This window comes from Prionailurus viverrinus, chromosome C1, assembly GCF_022837055.1.
Source record: "Prionailurus viverrinus isolate Anna chromosome C1, UM_Priviv_1.0, whole genome shotgun sequence".
In the NCBI taxonomy this organism is placed as follows: domain Eukaryota; kingdom Metazoa; phylum Chordata; class Mammalia; order Carnivora; family Felidae; genus Prionailurus; species Prionailurus viverrinus.
This window is the reverse complement of record NC_062568.1, coordinates 2,048,825-2,071,610: the sequence shown is the minus strand read 5'-3', so window position 1 is coordinate 2,071,610 and position 22,786 is coordinate 2,048,825. Positions and strand designations below refer to the sequence as shown.

Here is a 22,786-nt window from a genome sequence, read left to right as displayed (position 1 = left end):
TGCGGTGTAGTTATGGTTTCCCATTGTTTGTAGTAATTAGATGCCATTTTATAGTTGGAACGGGAGATGGGGTGAAGCAACATGCAGTTTTATCTGTTTTATCCTTTTTTTCTTTCTTTTTTTTCGTTTTTGTTTTTGTTTTCGACAGAGAAACTTTTCCATGTCTGTTAATAGTGCTGCTGTCCTGCGATTGACAGGACGAGGAGGAGGAGGAACAGTGGTGGGGGCTCCTAGAGGTCGAAGTTCTTCAAGAGGGCGAGGTGAGCTTCCATGTGGCAAATGTAATAATGGAGGAAGAGGAGAGAGAAGTCACTTTAAACATACAATACTTGATCTTAAAAAAACTGCTTTTGACATTCACTCTGTGTTAAGTGTCCGAATATTTGTTTCCTGAATCATTTCTCGGTGTATCAGCTCCACACCTCCTGATTTGGAGCAGAAGAGGGTAATTCTTGAGCGTGAGGGTTCCTCGTTAACTTTGGCAAATCCCCATCCATATTCCTCATCCCCAGGGAGCCTTGCCCTTTGCCATAGCTCTGGGAAGTGCCTTGGCTGCTGAGGCAGCAGCTAAGTCCCCGCAGGCCTCAGTGACACACCCTTTCTATATAAGGCCGTGTGTGCGAGGAGTGTCCCCAGCCAGAGAGAGGCTTTAGTAAAAGCCCTCTGTCTCATCAGCGCCAGGGCTCTTTTAGAGGGTAGAGCAAAAAATAATTATGTATCAGTCAACTTACTTAACCTATGGTTTTATAGGTTTGTGTCTCCGAAGAATTATTTTGTTGATATTACTTGTTTTTTTGCTGTCTGTTCCTTGTTTTTTATTCATTGATTATCTGCAACATGAGGCCATTCTGGATGTTTTCAATATAAATATTCAGCATTTACCTCTTGAGTTGGTTAACTCATCGCAGTAGTCTAGACATCTCTTGTAATTTTTGAAGAAGTGCTTCAGAAGTGGAAGAGTTGGGTATCTGCAGAGCCAGAGGCCACTGTCTCCACATACCACACACCACCCAGGTTGGTGTGATCAAGGGTGTGGAATATCTGGATTCTCTTTTTCTTAAAGTTGTGCCTTATGAATAGAATAATTTATACTCAGCCTTTATAGAGGCCATATTAAGTTCTGCACTCCTGTGAAGAGGACACTTTCGGTAGTCCATTCCGAATGTGGGAATGCAGGGCGCCTGGGTGGCACAGTCGGTTAAGTGTCTGGCTTTTGATTTCGGCTCAGGTCATGATCTCACGGTTCGTGAGTTTGAGCCCCACGTCAGGCTCTGCGTAGAGCCTGCTTGGGATTCTGTCTCTCCTTCTTTCTGCCCTTTCCTCGCTTGTGCATTCTCTCTGTCTTTCTCTCTCAAAATAAATAAGTAAACTCAAAAAAAAAGTGTAGCATGTGGGAGCGCAGGGGTGGCGAATAATGATGGGGCAGCTATAGCTCTCCGCTTGTAGGCCACGTACTGTTAGCAAGGTATACGTGGTTTTTCCTTCTGAATTTGTCAGTTTCCAGAACGGTAGTTTTTAACCTGGGGATTTGTTAGAAGTACTTCTGCAGTCGGATCCTGGGTGGTGAGATTTAGGCATGTGTGTGCTTCAAAAGCTCCCCATGCCATTCAGCTTCTCACGTGCAGTGAGGTTCCGTTGGTCCAGAATTCACCTGAGGTCTTTGTGTCTTGGTGGTGTGGTGCAGTGGTGATGTGGAGATGGCTCTGGGCTACTGCTTGGGTGTTGCCTATGATTTTCTTTGGTAGGCTGGCAACAGGGGGAGGTTGCACTCAGGTGGCTTTGCCTCCAGTGCTTTTTAGGGTAAGTTGTACAGAGATGATTATTCAAGAAGGGTGGTCCACAAGCCAGCACTTCTGTGAACCTCAAGTGATCACCAACTTTGTGTACTGTAAATACACACCAGTCTCTCTAAACAGTCTTTAAAAAACTCCATATTGAGAAACAAACTGAAGGATTGGTAAATTTCTCCCTGCTTTCTGATTCTTTCAAGTGGGGGGTTATCGCATAGTGTCCTACATTCAGAATTTAAACTGGGCATGTGCAAAAAGATAGATACTGTGAGAAAAGCAGTGACTTAATTAACATTGATGTGAACAAATGGTATGAAACTGGTCAAATGAATGAATTCACTTTGTAAAAAACATTTTTAGCATCATTGTCCAAAATGTGATTTCTTTTCCGATGATTTCATGAGATCATTAATCTGGTTTTGTTTTCTTTAGTTAGTACTTAATTTTAACTTGTTGGTTAAGTGATGATTATTATGGCTTCCCCCCATGGGCAAAACTAACGTTAGATGGTTATTTTGGCTCTTTTTAACTTGAGATTTTTTTTTTATTAAAATATTTTATTTATTTTTGAGAGAGAGAGACACACACACTCACACACACACACATACACACACAGAGTGTGAGCAGGAGAGGGGCAGTGAGAGAGGGAGACACAGAATCCAATGGAGGCTCCAGGCTCTGAGCTGTCAGCACGGAGCCCGATGCGGGGCTTGAACTCATGAATCACGAGATCATGACCTTAGCCTAAGTTGGACGTTTAACCGACTGAGCCACCCAGGTGCCCCAAACTTGAGGAGATTTTGATGTGAAAACCGACTGACTTCTAGACTTCTAAATATCGGGAACTAGTAAAATTTAAACAAACAAATGGGTGGGGAAACAGTGTAAAATGTCATCTTTCTATTTTACCTGGTTAAGGTGTTTAAGAGTACAGCAGATCCACACAGCTGTCAGCCACTTGTCTTTATCATCCTTTAAAGGAAGTATATTTTAATCCCCCAAAAGAATCGGGTGAAATCTCAGACAATAGGACAGTCCTTTGAATATTTGGTTGTGTGAGAGATTCATCATGTTATGTGTACTTGCTGCTGCTTATATGAGAACTGTATTTAGAGATGATTATGGTCCTTACAACTGGAAAGCTCTAGAATCTGATTCTTTTTATGTGTCTCCTTATAATAAGCTTTAGTCTGATAAGGAGGACCAGTACCAGTGCTAGTTAACTTGGCAGAAAATATTTTTGTCTGTGGTTTGCTTGTTTTTCTGGCAACCTGAAGGCTTTTTTCATATTCAGGTTTCTAAAATAAAATACTTTTTCAAGGTGCTTGGTACTTATTGGTTTACTGAGAAAATTGTCCTCTTCAGAAGAGGGGACTTTCTTACACCCCAAGAATCATCATTGCAGGAGATCCACCCCAGTGTTACATAACACTTGGCATTATACTGTTTTAGGATTTTACATAAAATGTATACATTTGCAGTATCTTATCAAAAGCAGGGATTCCTAGCCTGTGGGTTGATATTCACTGGTAGCCGTGTTATTATAAGGATATTATCGAATGAGTAATTATGTTATTATAAACGACTGGGAATCTGTATGTGCATCAGGCATTGTCTAAACACTAAATTATATTATTATACACATTTGATACTGTATTTCAAATAACATGCACTTTTTTGATTAATAGAATGCAGATGCTATTTTTTAAAAAATGTATACATTTCCTAAGGAGAGAGGTACTGAAATGGGAAACTGGGGAGTCGACTTTATGTTGATATAAAGTTAGATTGACTGGAAAGTAACTTTTAGATTATTATATTTTAAGCCTAGTCTCATTTCCATTTTACAGATGAAGAAATGTGGGTTACCTGGACTAGTTCTGTGCATTTCATAATAAGGTTACACAAAAGTACAAGTATATTCTGAGTCAGGTTTTCATACATTATAAGCAGAAAGTAGAAATCCTATGTGGATATTTGAAATAATTATTTAACTCACTTGTATTTAGCTTTGGAATGCATTCTTTCGTTCGTAATTCATCATCATTTTGTTTTGGGTGTTTTTACACTGTTAAAAATGGTGAGCTACGGATGATGGGTAATATTTTATCTAAGTACAGCTCTAAACTCCCCACCCTTTTCCAGTTTTCTCATCTGTGTGTTGGATACAAATGGTGCGCATTAGTTGAGAAAACCTCACATTGTGCAGAAAGTATAAAGCTAAAACGTTCATATTGCTTTCTGCCCCCAGAGCACCAGTTGGATGGATATTCCTCCTGATCCCAACAGCCATATAATTTATATAAGCGGAGTTATTTTTATAAGTATTATTCTGTTATTCAACAGAATAATGTAGATTTCTTTTAATGTCAGCGTTTTATCTTCTGTGGCTTCATAATGTTCTACTAAAATTTAATATTATCAAAATTTATTTAGGTTATTTCTGGTGTTACACATTGCAGTGAACATCTGCATATATATGTATTTGCATGTTTGTGTATTTCTGTTAGGATAAATTGTGGTTAGAATCGTTGAGTCAGATTTTGATAGATCTGACCAAATTGACTTCAGTAAAGACCAGTTTACATCTGAACATTTAGAACCTTTCAGTCTCTGCATACAGCACATTCTCACTAGCTCGGGTTCAAATTTAGTCCTGATGTTTTTCTTCCTTGAAGACTTGAGCAAAGGGGAAAGAGTGCTTTTGTTGGTGTAGAACATCCTTTACGGAGTTAGTTCCCAAAATTGATAGAGTTGGCCATTTAAATTATCCTTTCTTTTTTTTTTTTTTTAAAGTTTTTTTTTTAATGTTGATTTTTTTTTGAGAGACAGAGACAGAGCATGAGTGAAGGAGGGGGAGAGAGAGAGAGAGAGAGAGAGAGAGAGAGAGAGAGAGAGAGACAGAATCCAAAGCAGGCTCCCAGGCTCTGAGCTGTCAGCACAGAGGCCGAAGTGGGGCTCCAACTCATGAACTGTGAGATCATGACCTGAGTTGAAGTTGGACGCCCAACCAACTGAGCCACCCAGGCGCCCCTTAAATATCCTTTCTGTGGAGTTAGATAAATTATATTAACGTTTGTGCTTCACTTTTGTATATTTTATCTGCTCTCTTCTGAAGCTCTCTAAATCTTTCATTTTTGTTGAAAATAATCCAATAAAAGGTCCAATTTGTAGTAATAGTTTACCAATCTTCTTAGAATTTTACTGTTAAACTTTTTATTGAAGAACTTAACGTTGACACTGTTTCTTATCCAGGACTGGGACTCTTAACACCTGTTTTCTAACTTGTTTCTTTCAACCTCCTGTGGTCTAGCCTCTTCAGTGCCATTATTGGTCTCTCAGGTAAAGATCCGTCAGGCCTTGCTAAATGTTTAAACATAGACATCCTCTTTGTGTGGAGACAGAACTTCAAAGATTAATCGTTGGTGTTGAATATGTGTCAAATATTGACATCTGAGTATCATTTTTTCTGTTTTCTTATTTTCAGGCAGAGGCAGAGGTGAATGTGGTTTCTACCAAAGAAGCTTTGATGAAGTAGAGGGTGTCTTTGGTCGAGGAGGTGGCAGGGAAATGCATAGGTCACAGAGCTGGGAGGAAAGGTAACTAAAAGATCCAGATCTTGGCATAAAGACTTCTTGGTGTAAAAAAAAATTTTTTCTGCTTTCTCCAGAGGAGACGTTTCTTTGTGTAGTTATAAGATTTCACTTAAAAAATGCTTTTACTTATTGAGTATGAAGATGTATGTTAGAAAGTTTTAAATGATCCTTATTTAATGAAAGAAGCATTGGAGATAAATAGGTTAATATGTTAGTGCCAGCATGGATATCTCATAGTTAGTCAGATTTGTTAGTTTATTAGTGTTCAGTGGGAGGCATTGACAATTGACATTTTATTTTTTGTTGCTATCAGTCAAAGCATCTTCTCTGTTCTTTGTGACTCTGTGAAGTCTGTTGATGAATGAGGGCAGTTCCACAAAGTTGTATGTACAAAGATGTTCACTGTGATGATATTTATAATATAATTAGAAACAAGCCAAATAGCTTAATATCAGCATGGCTTCTTATGTAATGGTATATCCACACAATAGAATATTCTATAACCATTAAAAGTTATGATTTTGAAAATATCTAATGATGTGGGAAAACACGTGCCAAAAATAGTATATAAAACTATATATAGTGTGTATCTAAAGTAAAGCATCTATCTAATTAAAACTTATCTAATTTTAAAAAACATTTCTGGGTCAATAGAAGCTGGCTTTTGGTAAGTGAGATCATGGATATTTTTGTTTTCATCTTTGTGTTTTCTTATATTTTCCAAATGTTGGGCGCTGTTTGTTTTTACAATTTGAAAAGGAAAGCAATGCTATTAAGGACAGATACAGCAGTGGTTGTCATGTATAGGAAATCTATATATTACCCCTAAGTCCTGTTTGAAACTTCTTTTATCTTTTCTAGAGGTGACAGACGTTTTGAAAAACCAGGACGAAAAGATGTAGGTAAGGCTTTCTTACTGTTTTGAAGTATTTTTATCTGAACTTCCATGATATTAGTTCCTAAAAGGCTCACATGTAAGGATCCATTTATTTAAAATTGACTCAGTTACCTGTGCCTCTCCAGTAGATGGAGTTGTAGCATTGCTTGGATTTATAATTCCGTGGTTATTTGATGGCTCTGTTGCACAAAACCAGGGGTGATGAACACAACCATTAGGATTTACTTGATTTAACTTTTTAGGTCTATGTATTCTTTGCAAGGCATATATTCTTTATTAAGGCTCTCTTGTGAAGTGAAATTTTAAGTTAGGAACCAGTCTGTTAACTCCTTTTCCAATGTAGATATTTCTCACAGGATGAAAAAGAAACAGGGAAAAAGCTAGAATGCTTGTTTTTGTGTCAGAGAGCAAATTTTACAACTATGAATGTTCTTTCTTTAGCCTTTTATTATTGATCTGGTCTTTTTGATACCTAATCTTTGTTTTTTTTCTTGTTTTGAGATGAGAGGAGTCAAAATAAATTATAGTTAAGGTAGCTACTGAATTAAAAGGAACATAGTAAGAGAACAAGGTTTCAGTGTTTGTGATGAATTAATTATAGTTTATATTAAAGAACGTATAATGTTAAGATGGGCTTTTCTGACTGATTAAAGGTACTGCCTTCTAAAGTGCCAGTAGGTATTAAGGTCTGAGAGAAAAAAGGAATGCCAATTCATAGTAACATTGGATTCATTTATTTATGTATTTATGTATTTATTTAGAGAGAATGCGCACATAAGCATGTGTGAGTGGGGAACTTACAGGGGGCAGAGAGAGGGAGAAAGAGAATCCCAAGCAGGCTCTGCTCTGTCAGCATGGAGCCTGATGTGGGCTCAAACCTTTAAACTGTGAGATCGTGACCTGAGCTGAAGTCGGACGCTTAACCGACTGAGCCACCAGGCACCCCCCCAGCATTGGAGTTATGAAAATTACCTTGTGATTTCCCAATTCCTGGAAGTACCAGAAAAGTTCTCCAGGGCATGATTGTATCTGACAATAGTAAGCATTTGTCAAAAATATATGTTAAACATGTAAATATCATTCATAGACTGATTTGCAGATTTAAAAAAAAATTTTTTTTTAACATTTATTCATTGTTGAGAGACAGAGAGAGACAGAGCATAAGCAGGGGAAGGGCAGAGAGAGAGGGAGACACAGAATCCAAAGCAGGCTCCAGGCTCTGAGCTGTCAGCACAGAGCCCGATGTAGGGCTCGAACCCACAAACCGCAAGATCATGACCTGAGCCGACGTTGGACGCTTAACCGACTGAGCCACCCAGGGGCCCCAGGATTTGCAGATTTTTTAAAACACCAAATAGTCAACTTGGCATCATTGTTTTCACATCAGTTCATTTTAACATATCAGTTATTTAAATTTCTCATTTATTAATATACATTGGAAATAATCAATTATATTTATATTAATGAAAAGCCATTAAATGAGTGTAGCACCAAGAAATCTGGAACAGACTGGGTAGATAACTTACTGCTAGATGAATGGCTTTACTTGTAGACTGTTGGATAAATATAATTTGGAGGATGTTTTGGGACCTCTGCTCTCATCCTTGTCTGACTTAATACTTTTGCCAGTGACTAGAGACAGATAATGAGGGGTAGTTTAAAGAGTACACGGTTTTGAATCAGAAGATCACTGGTAATCTAAGCTCTCATATTCAGTAGTCTCATAATAAATACAGGTGAGAATGCCTTACAGAATTTTTAGGATTAAATAAGAGTATATGGACTCCTTTATTTGTTCAACAGTTACTGAATTCTGACTTGTATGATAGGTCTTGTGCTATGTGCTGTATAAACATTCCTTTTCTTTGGATGACAGTGTTGATGTGTGATCAGATTTTCAGATTACTCAGTAGTTAGAGGGGTAGCTATAGAGTGGAACACCTGGGACTTAAGATCAGAATTAAGATGGAACAAGAGACAAGATCTAATCAGATGGAAGTTTAACAGCAGAAAATGTTAACTCTCACGTAAACTCTAGAATTTAAGATATGGAATAATGGTGTAATAGCAACTTGCTGGGGAAAAGCACAGCTTTCTTAGCTGACTGTGGCCTCCGTGTTAACCAGCATAACATTTACTAGAACTGTAGGATCCTCATGAGGCGGGCAATAGGGACACCCGCTGTCTTATGTTGACACAGGACAGCTTAAATATTGTGTGCAGGACTGGCCACACCTGGAAGGGATCCATATATTGGAGTAGAATGGGGCATTTGCAGCCCTGTGATGGTGAATGCCTGACGGAAATGGGGCTGTTTACACAGCAGACAAAACTGTGGACAGGACAGAGTGGGGAGGAGTGTTTTTAGGGTTACTGTCTGCAAATATTTGCTCAACAATTGAGAAAGAGGAATTAAGTTTGATCTGTGTTAGTCTAAAGGGTAGGTTTAAGGTGGTAGGTACTCAACATAGTCTCAGTTAAAAAGATCTAATAGAGGTGTCTGAAAATGACTTGGGTTGCTTTGGAAAAGCCCTGTGTTCTCTGTTATGACAGTAGCTCGATTTTAACTATTCACCACAGTCATACTTTCGTAGTTTGGTTAGAGTGTAAAGTTCCTTTTCATCATTATTTGCCCAACTTGTATCTTAACTAGTATATTAATTCAACCTGAGAAATCTCTCTGACCACTCTCTTTAAAAATACAGGTTTTGGGGGCATCTGGGTGGCTCTGTCAGTTAGCGACTGACTCTTGATTTCAGCTCAGGTTATCATCTCACAGTTTTGTGAGTTTGAATCCTGTGTCAGGCTCTGGGCTCACAGCGTGGAGCCCACTTGGGATTCTCTGTCTCCCTCTTTCTCTGTCCCCTCCTTCACTTGTGCTCTCTCAAAAAAAACTTAAAAAAACTTAAAAAAATACAGGTTTTTTCCTTTGTATACGTGTATACAAAGGTATATATTTGAAAAGATGAGTTCTGTAAAACTAAATTGATGTGAAGTGATTAAGAGTATAAAGAAAGTTTTCCCTACTAAAATAGCAGGGCATGTTCCATATATATATTCAAATAAATCATAGTGGCTTTTATTGAATGTTTTTTGATAAGATGCTCACTTAGGTATATTAACTGTGCTAATAATTTTGAGCCTTTCTTTTTATAAGTAATCCGCTTTTGTTGTAAATATTGTAGATTAAAAAGTTTTTTTCTTGGAGGTGCCTGGGTTGCTCAGTTGGTTGAGTGTCTATCTGACTCTTGATTTCAGCTCAGGTAATGATCTCACGGTTTGTGGGATCAAGCTCGGTGTTGGGCTCTGTGCTGACAGCACAGACCCTGCTTGGGATTCTCTCTTTCCTTTCTCTCTGCCCTGCTCCCTGCTCGTGCTGTGCACTTGTTCTCTCTCTCTCTCTCTCAAAAAAATTTGCTTTTGTATCTTCCACTCTTCAAGAATGGCAGTACTAAACTAGTTTGTTGGGGCAGAATGATATATTGGTCACTTGTGAGATGTTCTCTGACATCAAATTAAGATAGTTTGAGTACTAAAGGTTTCAGAATGACTTGTTTTTAAAATTAAAGATGGTTTATATCCTGTATTTGCTTCTTCTATTGGAGAGAAATGGGTATATTTATAGACATTGGGACGAGAATTGTACATAACGACTATGAACACATCTATGGGGCAATGTGGAGGTAGAAAAAGGCCTGTGATACTGGAATTACAATTTCTTTTCAGTAGGAATTATTGTTGCAGAGGGGGAGATCAGTTCTGGTGATGATCTTGTAGTATGATTCTCTGAAGATGCAATTGAAAGTTCATTAAATAAAAAATGATCCATTTGATACTAATAGGTTCAGCCTAATGTAATACCAGTTAGTGCATTTTGGTGTAAAATACTTTGAAGTAGACATAGCAGCTTTTGGTTATTAGGTGCTGCCTGCAGTAGGTATTATGGGCTTGTACATATATCAAAACTAGATGTTATGTTTTTAGTAACTGCTTGTGTAGTTTGTTGGGATTGTCATGCTTATCTGTATCAGTTTCCTAAATCATTTTTAAAGTTAATTCCAATGTGGTCTTAGTCATGAATCTAAGGTATCATCCTTGGGCTCCCAGGTGCCCCAGATTAGTGAGCTGTGTATCCAGGAATTAGAGATGCTGTTCCCATCTCCCAGTAGTCACCCCCTCTTTCCATTTGTACTCCCTTCTCCTGCCAAGGAGAATGGTATCTTGGCGGAAAACTTAATCCTTAATGTAGAGGCTGTGATTCACTGAAAGTAAGTGAAAGAATCATGAACAGTGCTTTCAGAAGCTTTAAGCCACCTAGACAGAAGTTTCTGATTTTCTGATTGCATTTCTTAGTTGTCTACTTGTGAAACATTTATCAAATAGCATTAGTATACCAACAGTTATTTTGGGGTGTGTGTAGGGGAAGTCACATCTAGTGTTCAGAGGCAGAGCTTATATGTACATTGTGTACTTTGAGAGTGCTCTGACTTGAATGGAGAACATGCTGTCTGCAGGGAGACTCATCCCAGATCTTTGGGCAGCTTCACCTAACTGTTGGGAGTTGTAATCTGTGTAAGTGATATAGAGCTCTTAGGAAAAAACATACCATGTAAATCTTTGATACTACTTTATTTTCACAGGTTAGGTGAATCTTGTTACTTTATTATAGAAATAAGAATTCCTGTTGTCTATATGGGTTATGACAGTCCTGGGTTGGAAAAAAAAGTCTGTTGGTCTGGTTAGCATTTAAGGATGCCTAAAAGTTTCAAACAGCAAAAGTTTACAATAATTAAGTTTCTGTGTCCTTGACTTTTTTTTTTTTTTTTTTTTTTTTTTTTTTTTTTGCTGTTATCACGATTTGACTACTCAGAGCTCTTCTTTATTTGCTTTTCCTTTTGGTCAAAGAGTAGAAAAATGTGACTGCTGCTCTGCCCTGCTTGTCACACCAGATTGCCTTTACTAGGCTAGTATTTATTCATGGGCTGATTCCTGGCTAGGTCATCACCAGTGGGGAGGGTTAATCTTTTACTTTTCCTACTAAACTTGAAGAAGGAGAATTACAGAAAAGAAGAGCAGCCACAAATCTACTTGAAATCTGATAGGGCGACTTTTTTGGTTCTTGTTTGCTTTGAAGACAGTTTTTTCTTTTTTTAAATCAAAATGAAGGCTATGCAGAGGGAATGGTTTTAAATTAAACTGGAGGTAAGGGAAAGCGTTCATCTAAGTATATATTAAATAAAAATTGAAGCAGAGAGAGAGTATAATTTTCATGGAGTATTAGATTTGGTAAGAAATAATAGAGTTTATCTAGTTCAACCTCCTACTGATGAATAAACACTCATTTTGTGTTTATAGAAAAAACTATTTGAAGTTGGAAACAGGAATTTGGGTTTGAAAATACTTTGTTGCCTAATTATTTTTTGCTTTATCTACTGGAGATTTTTTTCCTATTTGAATTACGTATAAGTAAACCTTTATATCTACAAAAACTTAAATAGCTTTGCATTTATGAGTTATTTAGAGTTGTTGCATTGTTTTATACCATTGAATAGGTCATAGGGAAGAAGGGACTGTTTTTACTTAGAAGCCATTCTGATGAATAGTTGATTATGATTTTTAAATCACTGTTTGATAGTAGATATAATTTTGCATCTCCTTACAAAAATACCACCTTACAGGTTCCATTCAGGCTGGAGCTCTCACTTGATCTCATCACTTCTGCCACAAATATGTGAACATGTGCATGTGTTTGGGTATAATGCCTTTAGAGCTACATATAAATCTCTCCATTGTTTTTCTTGTGAATTTTTTTGTTCTTAGATGTTAAAAATTAAGGGGGGGGGTAATACTTACTCCAGCTTTGTAGTATGAAGAACCAGAGGAATGATCTTTGTTGTCTTGAAAAAATAACACTTTTAAAAGGATGTTCGCTAAATGTTGTGAAATCATCATTCTACCCAGGGGGCTAGGTTTCAAACTAGACTGTTGCTTCAACTTGCAGATGAAAATGAGAGATTTGTGGTTGATCTTAGAGTTCGGCTGAGTTAAACTTTACTGTCCCGTTTTCCCTTCATTAGTGGTATCATCCACGTTATGATAAATTCACCAACTTGCTGTTATATAAATATCTGTCATGTTGAGATGCATTGATTTTAGCAGATAACCACAGACACAAACTTATAAGGTAGAATGTTAAATTTCCAGAATGTGTATTATTAGCTCAGCCATTTTTATGGGCATAGGCTTGTTACCATGATATCATCAGAGAGATGTAATCAGCATTGAAAAAAAAGTTATAACGAAGGGAAAGTAGCTGCATAATACATTAAAAAATAGGGTGCCGTGGATACATCTTATTCTGTCAGTCCTGTTTCAGAGATCTGAAAATTGTCCATGCTTTGTCCATTGATACGGATGTCCAGGTCAGTCCTGTTTGGGCTCTTGGAGACCACAGGAGTGGGAAGTTCAGGAACAGTCTTGTCAAAATTCTCCATCTTGATTTGGTATTCACCTTTGGAACCCCGGGTCAACAGAGATGCAAAACAGTGATGTAACATGATTTCGGAGGGTAGGTAGGATGTCCTCCTTTGGCATATTTCTCCAGTCCCTTCCTGCATTGCTGAGAGGAATACAACTAATTCAAAGTGCGGAGGATTTTCTTGCTGGAGCAGAGTAGCCAGAGGACTTGATGGTATAATGGAGTGATAGTAGGTTAGTGGAAAGATAAAGAATGGACATTCCTCAGAATTGATGCCATCAAGGTGGAAGTCCACACTGGTCTGGTAGAGTTCACCGTTTTCTCTTTCCTGATAGAGTACAGCGGAGACCCGGACACTGGTTAGAGGGCTAGGTCGAGTGTTGGCCACTTGGAAAATTAGATTAGGTTTGCCATCTATGTGAGCTACTACTGCTAAGTCTGTAAAGCGAATTGAGAAAGCTCGATTTTTCGGCCGGGCAATCTTCGCCACAAAGGCACCTAAAAGTAGAAACCATTGAATTTTTTTTAGAACAAACACTTGAAATATCAATACCTTTTCTGAATGAGAAGGGTATATCAAATAGTTACACATTCCTTGATGCGGTGCCTTCTAAGTGAGTCAGGAATTGAACACATTGTTAATTTGGGTAGTCTTACTTGCCTGAAGCATTTTTCAAAATGTACATACATCCTTATTTAAAAACTGTGATTTCAGAATGGTTAAGCAAAATTCACTTTGTTACAAAGAAATGTAACTGCGTCTTCTCATGTCTTATAAAATCAAATGGTCGTTTCCTACATTTCTGTCCCCACTTTAAAAAAAAGTAACAAGATTCACTTGTTACTAGAATTCATTTGTGATTTCGAGTTGAAGTAGAAATTAGATTTAGAGTAGAATGATTTGGGGTGGGGAATGGGACCAGTAGGATGAGGGATACACTGAGGAATTATTTAACGTGGAAACTTCTATAACCCCCCCCCCCCCCTTTATTAGAAGGTCTGCCCCTAAGGTGATTTCAGTGCACCTTTCAGAGTGCATCTTCTGTGTGCCCCCAACCTATAGGTTAGGGTTTCTTAACCACTTTTGTGCCACAGATCTTGTTGGCAGGCTGGTGAGGTCTATGGTCTATGGACCGCCTATCAGATTATGCTTTAAATGCATAAAAATAAAATGCATATACAGGAAACCAAATGTACTGAAATCCAGTTGAACATTTAAGAAAATTATAGTACTATATGTGCTTTAATAAAGCATTCAACAACAAGAAAAAATGCATTCAACAATGAAATTTAGTTGTGGGTTTAATAGTGTACTTTTGAAGTATAGGAGTGTGATACGAAAATGCTGATACTATTTTTTTGTTGTTATTGCCTACATTTATAATGGAAGAAATGGCAAATTTCAGTTAGGGGTGAGTGAACAAAAATGCAAGTTTTTTCTAAGTTCTTGGATCCTCTAAATTTTATCTAATGACTGACCCAGTTAAAAAACCCTTGTAGAGCAGTTAAGTGATTTGTTACAGGTTATAAAGTTGGTTGGCAGCACAATGGACTTGACTCCAGATCACCCTTCATATGGCCCATTACTTACCTTTTCAGATTATCATTGGGTAGTGTGTTAAAGCCAGGTTTTCTTTTTTTTTTATTTTTAAACTGTATGTATCACTTATAAAAATGACACTAACCCTACTTTATTAGAAGAAAGTCTTATGTGTTAATCAGGTTTATATGTAAAATTTCATAATCTTTGTGGCCCTATTTCAAGTTAAGTATGTGTACACTTGATCTCTAAATATGCTGACTATGGTGCTCTGGGCTCACTGGTGAATGTTGAGTAAATGTTGAACAGATGAACTCAGAGGAGGAAATTCTAACCCAGTAAAGGGGGAAAAAAATCAAATTCCTTTGTTAGATAAAATGATTGTCAAAATGTGCATTGAACATATTTATTCACCTATTTAACAAAGCATTTAGCTTCTCTGAAGAATACCCTTTACATCTTCTGTTAATATATTTTTTTGGTATATGATGTTTCTTGCAAATTAGTGTCAGAATGATCCTTTCTTTTTTCTTATAGAGTTCTAATAGGTAAAATTTAAGAGTCAGGTTTCTTATAATTTCACCTATCACTTGGCCCCAGACTTTCTTTTCAATCGTAGAAATTACCTGCTAATAACGCAAGTAAATGATTCTACAACACAGTTGTTTATAACTGACTATCGCCTCTCCAAAACACTTGTAATTTTTTTTTTTTTTTAAAAACAAAAACAATTACCTGTGATAAAAGCCTCTAGCATGAGGCCTAGTAGCATTTGTATGGCAAGTAAGGCGATTGCACTTGGACAGTCACCACTGGGGAACATGGTACCATAGCCAATTGTGAGTTGTGTCTCCAGGGAGAAGGAGAATGCAGCTGTGAAACTGGTGATGTACTTCACACAGATAGTGTGGTTTTCAGGTGGGGCATCATGATCTAGTTCCAGATCACCGTTCATCTCCGCTAGAACATACCAGAGCACTGCAAAGACAAGCCAGTGGACAACAAAAGAAGCAGAAAAGACCAACATCATCCAGCGCCAGCGCATGTCCATTAGGATTCCCCAAGCATCTCGAAGATATACAAGACCTCTTTGGGCACCATCCATTTGCAGGGTGCTGTGGCCGTCCTTGGTGACCATCCTCCGGTACCTCTGAGTTAGGAGAGGAGCAGTAGCTTTGCAATTACTGCCATCCATCTTGGTCTGTAATTTTTTGAAACCAAGAATAAGTTAGTAAGCTCTTAACTGTTCTATAGCTAATATTAATAAATTTTGAGACTTCATTCACTTTGTCCTGTTTTTGGAATGCTTCCCTAGCTACTGGGCCAGCTTTTCCGGTCTGACAGCTCTCTCTCCCCTCTCCTTGAAGGGGGCATTTACTGACTAAGCCATTTGTATGCTGCCTGATCAGGGGCTGCCTTAGGATCTTATTGTTTCTTTTGAATGGCTGTTAAACTATTGGCATTTTAATATTTTTGAGTATATTTTAAGATCCCTGAAAGTTGGGGATATGGTTTGTGGCTTGTCAGTGCCCCCTCTCTTGCAAGCGTCCAGGCAAAAGTAGCTGTTGATTTGACTAAACGTTATGTGTTTATCTACTTTTCATAATTAATAATTTAAAATTACGAGTAATTCATAATTAAGAGGAATAAGTTAAATATGTGTTCCTCTGTGTAAATAACTAGAAAGCATTTGGAAATGTAGTGTTAAGCTGTCTGCAAATATTTGGAAACCGAACTTCGTGCTAGGACAGGTCTAAGCATTTAGAGACCTATGGTTGTAATGTATACTTTTTTTAAATTAGCCTGTTGAAAGTTTTATGAATAGGCTTTATTTGTTTTTGTCACTTTGTGACCATTTTCATGGATTCTTTCCTTCTTGCTGCCCTCTGAATATTCTAGATTCTGATTTGATTGTTGGGTGGGGAGAGAATTACTTTCTTAAAAAAAAATTTTTTTTTTTTTAATTTATTTTTGAGACAGAGACAGAGCATGAGTAGGGGAGGGGCAGCGAGAGAGGGAGACACAGAATCCGAAGCAGGCTCCAGGCTCTGAGCTGTCAGCACAGAGCCCAACGTGGGGCTCGAACTCACAGACTGTGAGATCGTGACCTGAGCCGAAGTTGGATGCTTAACTGACTGAGCCACCCAGGTGCCCTGAGAGAATTATTTTCTTGGTAAATAAGAAATTCCAGGTAGAGATCGCTAGATAATGTTAGTTTTGAAAGTAGGTAAACCAGAAGAAAAAGCTTCAAGTGTAATGAACTAAGATAACCATTAAGGCACCAAATGGCAATTTTTAAAAGTTAATTAATATAATTAGTTTTTAGCTATAAACAGTTAAATTGTAAATCAGTGGGTATGCTTTTCTCTGTGTGGTGAAAAGAAAGCTAAGGTATGCTTTCTATGTGACTGTTCTTGCATGTGTCAAAAGCATCTTAAGACTTTTATGTAGAGCCTACCAGGAACAGAATGGGAATCGAAGCTTTGCATTTGACTCTGCCTAGCTGCTTCCTTCAGAAGTAGGTGTCTTTGAGAGTACTGCATTTCCCCTTCCTACCTTTTGAATGGCAGTGACGCTTAAGAAGGGGACTAGAGGCATTGTTGCTTGGGTTTGCTGGATCCTTCTTGTATCTAGGGACTTGGGGGTCTGTGGAGACTCCCTTCCTGTGTTATGGGAATTGGACATTGGCCAGCTGGATATATACTTTCCCTCCCTCTCCGCCCCCCCTTCCCGAGGCTAATATAACATTTATTGGAGATAGTAGAGACATTCTCTTGTATTTTCTTCAGATCTGAATTACTGTCGGAACACGGAGATAATTGTTAAAATTTATTTAGAGTGGATAGCCATTTTAGTTCCATATTATAAACTTTAAAAAACTCTTAGGTCATTAATGCTTTATAATTCATTATTCTAACAAGTGGTCATTATCATTTAATGTATTTTTTTTCCCTCAGCATGGCTATTTAATGACTCATTTTGCTACATTCTTTAAATGCTTTAGGAGACCTTATCTCTGCCCTTTTGAAAGTAACAACAGAAATAATAAAATTTTCGTAGGCACTTTGCTAGATGTTTTCATATTGCATTATCTTTAATTCTTTGGTATCTCAGCAAGGTAGACATTATTACCCCATTTTTCAGATGAGGTCACCAAGGATCAGACTAGGCAGGTGGGAGCCTTAGATTATTTACGTTATTATCCATGTCTGACTAACTTTACAAGTTAATTTTCTTACTACAAGAAGCTGTTTTGAAAGTTTGGTGAAATAAAAACCTTTCCCAAGGTGATTGGCATTGTATTCACAAGGCAGTCTTTGACAGCCAGATTTTTAGCACTTCTAGTAGATGTTCTTCCCGTCCCTACAACTATCTCAAGTATCTATCATAAACTACTGTTAACTTCATACATGATTCTTAGGACAGTAACGGTTAATAATATTAGTAAGGATATATTGTTTATTATGTGGCAGGAATCATACCACTTTCATGTGTGTCAACTCATGTGAAGCCAGCAGGCAATGCCTGGCACAGAGTAACCTTTCAGTGTTAGTTGCTTTATTATTATTACTAATGCTTCCTAACTTTCACAGTAGTGCCATTATAATTCCCATTTTACAGATAGAGAAACTGAGGCGTAATGAATTTCCTAGGATCACAAAAGTAGTAAGTGTTGGTGAATCCCACACCAAATCCAGAGTCAGCACTATATTGCTTAAAAAATAGACATTTTAATCCTGGTTAGCCTTTGTTAGTAATACTATGTTCCATTTGACTAGTTTTGTTTGAGTCATTACAGAATATTTGGTCTTCATGAATGCTTAGGTTCAACCCTGTGACTTTTAGGCAAGAAATTTATTTTCAGTTAAGGAAGACATTTGTAAAATTTGAAGATTTGCACAGCTACAATTATTACATAGTTACATACAATTATTACATCTTTTGGATGTTACTAGATCAGTACAAATTAAAACGAAGTGTGGAGAGGAGAGTTCTTAGTAGCATTGCCTACTTTGTATTTTTCCAGGGAGAAAATAATTGTTAGGATATATCATCATAATTTTATAAAAGAAAGGCATTTTGACACTCGAAGAGGAAGAAGGAGGATATAAGAAAGGATAGTTGTTGGCTGCCTTCAGAAAGGTTGTGAACCACTGCAGTGTCCTATATGGTTTCTTTTATTTTTTTTCTGATTTTCAGGTAAAATTGGTATGTAGCATTATAGTAATTTCACCTTTAATATTCCTTCCTGCTTTGTGTATAAAGGTCTATCATGGGCCTTGTACCCCTGGTGCTTATTCCACCTAGGGAACTGCTGTCCTGGTGAATGCTACTAATTGTTTACTGTTTCACAGTAGGTTTTTTTTGGGGGGGGGGGAGGGGAGGAGCTGCATGATTCTTAATTTTCAACCTACTTTATTAAATTCTAAAACTCATTATCTAGGGAGATAGCCTTTCTATGTGTGTGTGTATATATATGTATGTGTGTGTGTGTGTATATATATATATATATATATATGTACTGTTGCTAACAAAATTATTATTATTTGGGCTTTTTCGGGGTTGTTACTTGTTACAGCTTTATAACAGTTAACGCTAGACTTCTACAATTTCATTTTTTCTCTTGCAATTAATCAATACATGAAAAACCCTGTGAACAAGGATGTCAAAAGGCTAATATCAAAACCATGAAGTTTTCTGGTTTTTATATATAAATCCTTGCTTGAACTTGTTTAGATTGTGTTGAGAAGTGGAGTAGTTGAGAGAAGTAAGATTTTGATCCCCACTTAACAGATTACCCTGAATACGTCCATCTTTGGATTCATGTAAACAGTATGGCTTAGCATAATGAAGACAAAGTGCGGAATCTAGCCTACCATGCTCTGGCTCTGTTGGTTACATAGCTGTGTCAGTTGGGCAAGCTACCCAATCCCCTTGGCCAGGCTTCCTTCTATTTAAAAACAGAAAAAGACAGGGGATTAAATAACACGGTCTCCTAAAACTCTGTGAATTTCTAAACTTACTTCTGCTTCTTTCAACTGACATAGGTTTCTTAGATGATTTTTTTTTTTCTTTTCTCTCATGGTTTTACATTTGCTTACATGGTGCTTAAAAATTATATAATTGTTGCCTGATGTATATAGATTTTCTCTCCATCAGATTTAAAAAAGGGACTGATGGGCAGACATTATGTTTATACTATTACATTTCCAAGTAATTTTCATATCCCTACAGGTGTACAAATACTCTTTGAATATATTTGTCTTGGTTTGTATTTATATGATTCTCACTAACTGATCCCAATAGACAATAGAATTGAAGCTTGGGAAGGTTTGTTTGTATCTCCATGTGTGGGCTGGTAAAATATTTGTCCATTTATAAACTTTGGTGGAAAATACTACTTTATAAAAATGATAGTTTGGATGCTTCATTCTGGCTGTCAGGATTATTGATTCATTTTACTTTGTTGTAACATTCAAAATTATGTCTTTTGCCATATTGTAAGGTAGTAGTATCCTTCATGTTAAACAGTTGAGATAGTAGGGTGTAACTACAAATGTTAAATGATCACAGTATTGCTCTGTATTTTTTTTATGTCTGGTGTGAAAACTGATTGTACAGAGTCTTTTCTCTTCTACCCTCTGTAATCAGGGCAGTGTGCTAACTCTTATATAAGCTCAGAGATTCTTGTATATTTTAATTTCTTACTTGTAGAAGAATCTACTAATTTCAGTACTAATTTAAAACGACATTGAAAATTAGATATTCGTCACTTTTTTCATGGATTAAAAAAAATTTTTTTTTTGGTCATTTGTTTCTGTAGGCTTATTTTGGATTTTTAAAATCGCTTCCAAAAGAAATATATCTATATATATTTTTAAAAGCCACTGAATTTTTTCTAGGGTCTTTCCTTTCTACTCATTTTTATATTATAATGGAGAGTTAGTATACACTGAATAAAACAAGAAAATTTCCAGTAATGCTTTCAGTAGGGCTATTATCCATTTCTAAAATTTAAGGAAAAAGAATAAAGAACCTTAATATATGACCCTGTAGGTAATATCTTTGTTTAAAGAGTAAAGATACTCAGTTTCTTTCTCTGTTCCTCTTAAGGAAAGAAATAATATTATTTCATGTACTCACCAGTTCTTTTGCTGGGTCAGCCTGTGTGCACAGGTAGGTAGGTCTTGAGAAAACCAGACTTGTGGAGTCTGTCTTTTTGGTAAGGTAATTTTAATCTACAAGACTAGCTTTTAGGTTCTCTTCTTGGACTGGGTTTACAGTTCACATTCCTCTGTTTATAATGTCGTGGGGGCTAGTTTCAGCTGAAGCTGATGTGATTGGTCACTTAGTCTGCAGGGGGGCCCAATTAGCTCTGATCATGTGGAAAAGAATGCTGGTTTGTTAGGAGGTCTTTCTTTACCCAACACAAACCTTAACAATTCTGGAGAAAGCCTCCAGAACTGACTTGGAGAAGGGGTGCATTTTTTCTCTCTAATCAGGACCGGTCTTTAGTAAGTTTGCATAATCTTACTTAAGAGTTTATTTGAAAGTTCAAAGGGATAAAATTCCCTGCAAGGTTTCCTTTCAGCCGTCTTTCCTTATATAGCATGTTGAAGTGTGAGATACTTCCTTTACTATTCTTTTTTTTCCCTCCATTTCTTTGGGGAAGATTTCCTTGGATAAGGAATTTTAGGCATGAATTAATGGATTGATCTTACTAGTTTTCTTTGCATATTCCATCTCACTAGAATGGCTACCACTAATTCTAGAACTGGGTAATATAGGTAATTTAGTTACCTGAATTTGGGGTGGGGGGTGGAGGGGCAAGGAAGCAGGCCTCTCCCCCCCCCCCCCCCCCCCCCTCATTTTTTTAAGGCTGTGTGTAGAGATCTTGAATAAGAATAAACTTAATTGTTTGGTACCTGGCACTTATCTTTAAAAAACACACCTATGAGAAGGAGCTGAAGAATTTTCTTAAGGCATGTTTTAGTAATGTTTAGGGGATGATTTCCTGAGAAGCATATAGTAATGTTTGGTAACATGTAGCATTCAGGGTACAGAAAATTTAACTTAATTGTCTAAATAGTGTTTAGGTAGAAAATGTCTGTGATCTAATTTGTAGCAACCTTGAAAGAGCTGTAGGGTGGCTTTGTGTAATGCCTTTACTGAGCAGTACTTTTCTCCACCTCTGTTAGCTGCTGATTTGAAAACTTTGATCAAATGTCACATGTAAGAGGATCTGAGAAACAAAGGCTGTGATTGTTCAAAGTAAAATCATGGAAGGCCTGCTGGGAAAATTATTAATGTAGACCAATATAATGCTACTTAGAAGGTGAAATCCGCCTTCGTAGATTCCTTCCCCTCCCCCCACAATTAAAAAAAAAGTATTAATTCCTTCTTTGTTTTAGTAATGCCAAACATCTCAATACAAGTTCAGACACAGCATTGGAAACTTTGACCTTTAGAACTAGAGAAGGTAAAAACATAAAGTAGGGGCTTGTGATGTGATGCTTGTTCCCTGCACACACTGGTAGGAATTATTTTTTATATCTGTTGACAGTTGACTGATTGGGGGAGAAAAAGCCAGAGCAAATATAATGTAACAATGCCTTTCAGAAAGTACTGGAGTGTATCTGCCATATGTCTTGCCCCCACATTATAGTAAACATTATGGTGAAGGATTTTAACCAAACTTAGAAGCCTCTTTCCATAATATACTGTTTCAGAATCTATTAAGGCAAAAATGATTTGGCAAAATACCTCAAGTGAAAAAGTATTCTGTTTTCTGAATTTCTACAATTTGAAAGTCTTGCTGTGGTCTATAGACCATGATTGCTAATTGTATGGATATTGTATACCAGCTTTGGAGTGTCCACTCAGAAGCACAGTACTCCCATTAGAATGTCCTGAGCAGTTCAGTTCATTTGTGGCTGAGGTTGCCAGGTCAACTGAGATGAAACTGATACTGCATAGATGGTATGTCAACTTTACCCCAAAATACACAGGCCTTCCATCTAAACAGAATTACTGATTTCAGTTGAGATGGCTCTGAAACATCTCTTCTGTGAATAAACGTAAATGCTAGATATCTATTCATTGATTTATTTTTTAATGAAAAATTATAATGATTAAGCAAGGTGCCAAGAACAGATACATTCTTCTTCTTTTTTTTTTTTTTTTTAATGTTTATTTTTGAGACACAGAGCACAAGCAGGGAGGGGCAGAGAGAGAGGGAGACACACAGAATCTGATGCAGGCTCCAGGGTCTCAGCTGTCAGCACAGAGCCCGATGTGGGGCTTGAAACCGTGAGCCATAAGATCATGACCCGAGCTGAAGTTGGATGCTTACCCGACTGAGCCATCTGAACGCCCCTGTTATTCTTTATTAAATTCAGTTCTCTGTCCCTAAAGGTGTTTGATTTTCTTTCTGACTAAAGTAATCCAGTATGCAGTCCATAATTGTACCAACTTGTACTTGGG

At 37.2% G+C, this 22,786-nt stretch overlaps 2 protein-coding genes across 2 annotated transcripts in view; one reads left to right on the top strand and one right to left on the bottom strand.

Moving 5' to 3' along the window:
- The window catches only part of GIGYF2 (GRB10 interacting GYF protein 2), a 147,498-nt gene that overhangs the window by 58,960 nt on the left and 65,752 nt on the right, over nt 1-22,786 (top strand). Inside the window, 3 exon segments of the mRNA XM_047869603.1 lie at nt 149-260; nt 5,278-5,389; nt 6,248-6,288. Of these exon segments, the coding sequence (XP_047725559.1) occupies nt 149-260; nt 5,278-5,389; nt 6,248-6,288 (265 nt within the window).
- Nucleotides 12,557-15,577, bottom strand: KCNJ13 (potassium inwardly rectifying channel subfamily J member 13). Its single transcript, XM_047869604.1, has 2 exons — nt 15,038-15,577; nt 12,557-13,260 (listed from the first exon to the last, which is right to left on the bottom strand). Exons 1-2 carry the CDS (start codon nt 15,495-15,497, stop codon nt 12,638-12,640), a joined length of 1,083 nt encoding a protein of 360 aa, XP_047725560.1. The 5' UTR covers nt 15,498-15,577; the 3' UTR covers nt 12,557-12,637.

Bases quoted from the DNA above. Each gene is read 5' to 3' on its own strand.
- KCNJ13 (XM_047869604.1), bottom strand. From the start codon at position 15,497: ATGGATGGCAGTAATTGCAAAGCTACTGCTCCTCTCCTAACTCAGAGG. The intron at 13,261-15,037 runs GTAATTGTTTTT...TTCTACTTTTAG, and splicing joins GCTAGAGGCTTTTATCACAG to GTGCCTTTGTGGCGAAGATT.